The sequence below is a fragment of the Amblyomma maculatum genome, chromosome 2, assembly GCF_055883805.1.
Source record: "Amblyomma maculatum isolate TAMU_Amacu chromosome 2, ASM5588380v1, whole genome shotgun sequence".
NCBI classification, from domain to species: domain Eukaryota; kingdom Metazoa; phylum Arthropoda; class Arachnida; order Ixodida; family Ixodidae; genus Amblyomma; species Amblyomma maculatum.
This window is the reverse complement of record NC_139345.1, coordinates 123485615-123491614: the sequence shown is the minus strand read 5'-3', so window position 1 is coordinate 123491614 and position 6000 is coordinate 123485615. Positions and strand designations below refer to the sequence as shown.

The window sequence follows — 6000 nt, the reverse complement described above, 5'->3', positions numbered from 1 at the left end:
AAGACGAAGTGTTGATGAGCTGTGGCTGGTCGGTAGCTGCTGCTTCGGCTTATCTGAAATAGAAAGCTGAATTTGCTGGTGCGTCCTTCTGGGTCACAATATATATATGCTCACATTGTTGCATATGCTGAATTAGATTTTTTTGAGCGCCTTTTACGGTATCGGTTTCCTAGCTGGTTGTGATTGGTTCGGCTTAGTTGGGTTTGAACAGTTGCATAAATGTGACTATACTGCCTTGTCATTAACGCAATGGTGATGCAAATTACTCAGTTGGAACGAATAATTCACCATAAAAACCGGTCCATTTTGCAGGCTGCTGGAGCCACAGACAAGCGCAACAGTGCTTAAGCGGTATAACAGGTCACTTTTGTTGAAATCACAATGATAAAACAAAACATTATTAATATTATAAAAAAGATCGAACTCTGCAAGAAGCTAAAGAACTGATGAGTTGCAAGTACAGAAGAGGTATTAGCACAGCTCATGCATATGAAAGCTTGCCCATCAAACTAATATGTAAAATTCATTCGTTGCATTCTACGTATAGATCATTATGCGCTGCTAGTGTCCACGGTGAATTTGGTCCGCTTGTCCTTAACATGTTCTTAACCGTCATGATGCTGCCTGATTCAGCTTCACCTCAGTACGTCCTTTTTTGGAGTCCTGGATGATTCTGTGCCCCTTGCGTTATCAGGAGATTGGGCAGACCCCGGTCTGAGCCATTTGTGACGTCGGTTCGCAGCGGAAGAGGAGAAAAAATAGTGGCGCGTTGAGCACCGCCGCGTGGCACATTCTGTCGCCATCCTCGCCGCCAAACTTGAGGCGCTCCCGGCGACCGGCCGCTTCCTTCGAGGAGAAGTCCCGTTTCGACGGCAATTCGCAGAGGCCGCCGCATGCCGCCCTGAAGACGAGCCGCATTCGGGCACGCTCCTGCGGCGTCGCTAGGCGGTTGCCGCTCAGCTCCTGCGCAGAGTCCTGCAGCCGCCGCATAAGGTGCGTATTAGTACGAAAAGTATACTTTTCACTCACTCACTCACTCACTCACTCACTCACTCACTCACTCACTCACTCACTCACTCACTCACTCACTCACTCACACACACACACACACACACACACACACACACACACACACACACACACACACACACACACACACACACACACACACACACACACACACACACACACACACACACACACACACACACACACACACACACACACACACACACACACACACACACACACACACACACACACACACACACACACACACACGCGCGCGCGCGCGCGCACGCACGCACGCACGCACGCACGCACGCACGCACGCACACAACACACACACACACACGCACGTAGGCACACGCACACACACAACACACACATACATACATATATATACATATATATCTGGTTCCAAAGCCATGAGGACTCTGACAACCACGGAGAATTTTGTCACTGAGTTGCGCCTGTGCTTTGCCGATTATCTTACGCGGAAAAAAAAAAAAAACACGCTGAACAGCTGCTCGCACACAGGGCTCAGCTACCGTGAGAAACTTGCACAACCTATATAGAGAAAGTCTTGAAGCTCTGTAAAGCAACAAATTCCCAGATGACAGAGGAAGGTAAAGTATAGGCCACTTACTGAAAATCATCGCTGATGTTTATAATTTCTTGATAGCAAAAGATGACCTGGACGCTGCCTCGGATCTCATTCATCCCCTTTGCACTTTCGAGACATTGAAGACTCGTCGCATAACGCCAAAATTTGGGCGGCTAGCCAATCTTCAAACTGCGGCTAGCATTGGAGATAGCTTCGCGGACCTGTCATCGGCGATCCGGCAAATAGTTCGCGAGGAACTATAGCGGTTCGAGCCGTCTGCACGGTGTCGACCAACCATGGTTGCTGACGTTACCCTTCCTTAAGAGGTTCCCGCCATGCTTCCCTTGATGCCCGGGATAAATTCCGGCATTGCATCACACACTGGCGCATACAGCATAACAAGTGAGACAATAGCTGTAATCATCCGTCTCGCTACGACTCCCACCCGGCTTACTACTCGCAGAACTATTAGCTTCGCTTTGAGTACCGTCCGCAACCACCACCTTCCCGCTCTTTCTGGCGTCCAGACCGAAGGCTTGCCGGTGCGTTTGACCATCAAATGGCCTCTGCCTGCAAGAGAGCAAGGTTTTCACCGCACAGCCCCAGTCTGCCCCCGTTCTGGCATAAAGGCACACATCTCTCCTTACTGCCGCAGTCGCCCACCGACCCGCTACGGTCGCCCCGAAAATCAAGCTCAGTCACGTAGCCATTTCTATGGTTCCTCTTGGTGATGGGCCCCATCTTCCTTCTATTTTTCCCAGACTGATGGACCACGCAGTCACACTCGTTTCCGACCGCAGCTTCTCACCACCGCCTGCCTCTTCTGCGCGTCGTTTTTCGTCACCACGGCCACGGCGGCGGTCTGTATCGCCTGTGCCGGAAAACTAGACAGCGCAGCCGCTGGAGGTGAGGCCGCTGGAGACTGTGCGCTGCCAGCAGAAATTGCTCCAACTGTTATAATGTTAATCTAATAATAACAATATTAATAATAATAATAATTGGTTCACAGGAAGGCAAGGCACAGCACCTGTCACACGTGTTTCTGTAGACACCTCAACCGCGCCATAAGGAAAGAAAGGAAGGTTGGAGTGAAAGTGGATAGAGAGAAAGAGGTGCCGTAGTGGAGGGCTACGGAGTAATTTTGACCACCTGGGGATCTTTAACGTGACCCACCTGTACCAGCCCCATCAGGGCTGGTACAGGTGGGTCACCGCCGCTTGCGGCGGTGGCAAGCCTGGCACCGAATTTTTATCTGTTCTAGGCCGTCATTGCACACGCCACCGCTGGTGGTGGACGACAGCTGTTGTTGCGGCGCGCGTCTTTCTTTCCCTCTTCCTTTTCTTTATTATCTATATTCTCTTCTATCTGCACGAGGCAGCGGAGGTGGCTCAGCTACAGAGCCAGTAGCAGGCCCGTGCATTTTCTTTTCTTTCTTCCTACAGCCACAACAACAACATGTTGACATCGCGCAACACACGGACGCTTCTTCGTTTCGCCTCCATGGAAGCCGGAACACTGTTTCTGTGCTTGTCGATAGTGTGGCGACAATGGCTTTAGTGAATACGGAAGCGTCAATTTCTATTATGAGTTTATCATTTAAGAAGCGCTTAGGGCGAAACGTTATGTTTATGTGGGACAGAAATGTGAACTTTCATGGTGCGGGTGGTGAATTGTGCCCTTTGGGAATGTGCAGTGCTACAGTATGCCTTGCCGGAACGATATTCACAGCGGAGTTTGCAGTGATTTCGCGATGCACGCATGACGTGATTATCGGAATTGATATTTTGCGAATGTGTGGTGGTATAGACTCGCTCCGGAGAACCCTGCATTGACGGTTCCCTTCCTCTTGGGCTTTTAGAGGACTCCCTCGAACAGGAGGACGCTCGGCACGCACTGAAGTAACCCACGTCGCGAGACTGAAACCTTGCCATCAGCGCCCTGACGACTGACTCACCCGGCGGCTTCGTCTGCTACGGGGCAAGTGTTACGGAGATGAAGGCTCGAGCAGGGCGAGAAAAATAGAAGTGTGCACACCGCCGTAAGGGAAAGGATGAGGGTGGGAGTGAAAGTGGAAAGAGAGAAAGGGGAGCCGTAGTAGAGGGCTACGGAGTAATTTCGACCACCTGGGGATCTTTAACGTGCGCTGACATCGCACAGCACACGGACGCCACTTCGTTTCGCCTCCATCGAAGCGCAGCCGCCGTGGTCGGGTTCAGCCCGGGAACTCCGGACAGTAGTCGGGCGTCTTACCACTGCACCACCCCGGCAGGGCTATATATATATATAGTTGAAAGGTAAGGGAGTGACAGAGAGAGAAAGTGGGTCAGAGAAATAACTCAAGCTACATCCTAGTCGAAATTAAGGAGAAATGTGCATGAGCAGGACATGTAGTGCGAAGAAGGGATAACCGATGGTGTCTGAGAGTAACCAATTTGGTTCACACGGAAGGAAAGTATAGCAGGGGGCGGCAGAAAATTAGGTGCGTGGAAAAGGTTACGAAGTATCCAGGGATCAAGTGGATGCAGCTAGCACAGGACCGGGTCAATTGGAGGAAAATGGGAGAGGCCTTCGCCCTGCTGTGGGTATAATACTGCTGATGACGCTAGTTAAAAGGAAATTTGGCCACGGTCACTTGTGGTGAAAACTAATTGAGCAACGTTTAAAACAATTTATTGATGTTTAGACTGCTCCACAGCCGAAAAGTCAATAAATTGTTTGAAACGCACGCTACAATTAAAAAAAATTATATTCGCGGCTGTGGGAAGACTAGCTACAGTTCTGGAACTACAACGTACCCCCTAAAATTTACATATAAAATGTTAATTAGTGTAAATAATTAATTAGTGAAATATTGAAGCACTTCTCCACGTGCCTGGTGTATGCCGTAGCACCGAATATAGCAGCACCAGCCTTTGTCAAATATATATATATATATATATATATATATATATATATATATATATATATATATATAGAGAGAGAGAGAGAGAGAAGGAGAGAGAGAGAGAGAGAGTAGGATCGGGGTTTATTACAAGTACTGGATGATCTAGAAGCCCTTCAGGAACAGTCCACAAACGAGTAGGTTCAGAGAACACACTGATAGCGATGTCACGGGCGTTAGCACACGGAAGCTTCTTCTTTATCTTCCAATGTGCATCTTCCTCTTTACAAGGGCCCCCGGGGAGAAGAGGAGCCACCCTGGCGACTGATAGAGTGAGTCCTTCTCGAGTCCCATTTAAAAAAGGACTCACTCTCTCACTACCCCTATAGATATATGCTTGAATATATCTTGTAATATTCTGATAAAGGTTGGTTCCCAGTCAAAGCGTTAATAAAATAAAGCTAGTCTTGTTTTGAAGGGGGCGTAAACCTACTTTATCGGTTCTGCTTCATAGTGCACTCACAGCTATATATATATATATATATATATATATATATATATATATATATATATATATATATATATATATATATATATATATATATATATATATATATATATATATATATATACGCACGCTGGGTTCGAGAGATTCGTGATTTCCAGACTGACAGCCTTGGGTAACGGCTAACGCGGTATGCGCTCACCAGAGCGACCTTGAAGGCTAGGGCCGTGGCAAAGAGACTGGTCTTCTCCTGCACCGACAGTATCCCGCCGGCCTGCACCGAAAGACATGCGCTCAGGCTCCAGCCAGGCGACACATCGCGCTGGGCTTTCAGGATGGTGCGCGCCGCCCAGTAACCCAGCGTAGCAGCCAGAAGGTCCTGTGACAGGGAAGGTATGGCCCAGCGCTGTGTCACGGAACAACTGTATGTTTGGCAGCTCGGTATCGCCGTACAGTTCACCGCCGTACTCTTATATGGCACAAAAATAGAAAAAAAAAAATAAGCTGAAAGGCACTTAAGACCCCTTAAAGGGCCACTCACTAGAGTATGACATTTTAAACAAACAAGCCCAAAGCTTCGATCAGGTATTGGGGATAGTCTCTGCAAAATACCACAGCGATGCTCGCGCCGGAAAGCAGCAAAAATATAAATCAAAACTTTTCTAATTCTGCTGTTTTGGAATACTCCACAGACGGCTTGTGTGTGCGAGACGATCGAGTAACTGCGTTGTACTCGGTTTGCTTCTGATATTGCTAGGGCTATCGCCACCATTTCCGCCTTCCGGATGCAATTAGTTCGCATAATTGTTCCGTATATAGGTTTGCCATGTGAGTCAGTGACCGCGGTGGTCCGAGAGATAAAGCAAAAGGAAGTGAATGCTGCAGTAGAATAGCATAACCTTGTTAGTATAAAAGAGGCAAGGGGACAAAAGCAGAGCAAGCAAAAGAGAAGGTTTGGCAAAGGAGAGTTTATGTATGAATAGGTTTGTTTTGGTTTGGTTTATAGAG

General features: G+C 48.1%; 1 protein-coding gene across 1 annotated transcript in view; it reads right to left on the bottom strand.

The window, feature by feature from the left end:
* Positions 1–366: 366 nt before the first annotated feature.
* LOC146199749 (uncharacterized) overlaps positions 367–6000 on the bottom strand; it is a 29766-nt gene continuing 24132 nt past the window's right edge. The window contains exon 9 of the mRNA XM_084592189.1: positions 367–975. Coding sequence (XP_084448315.1) covers positions 691–975 — 285 coding nt within the window. The 3' untranslated portion in view covers positions 367–690. The remainder of the gene's footprint in view (positions 976–6000) is intronic.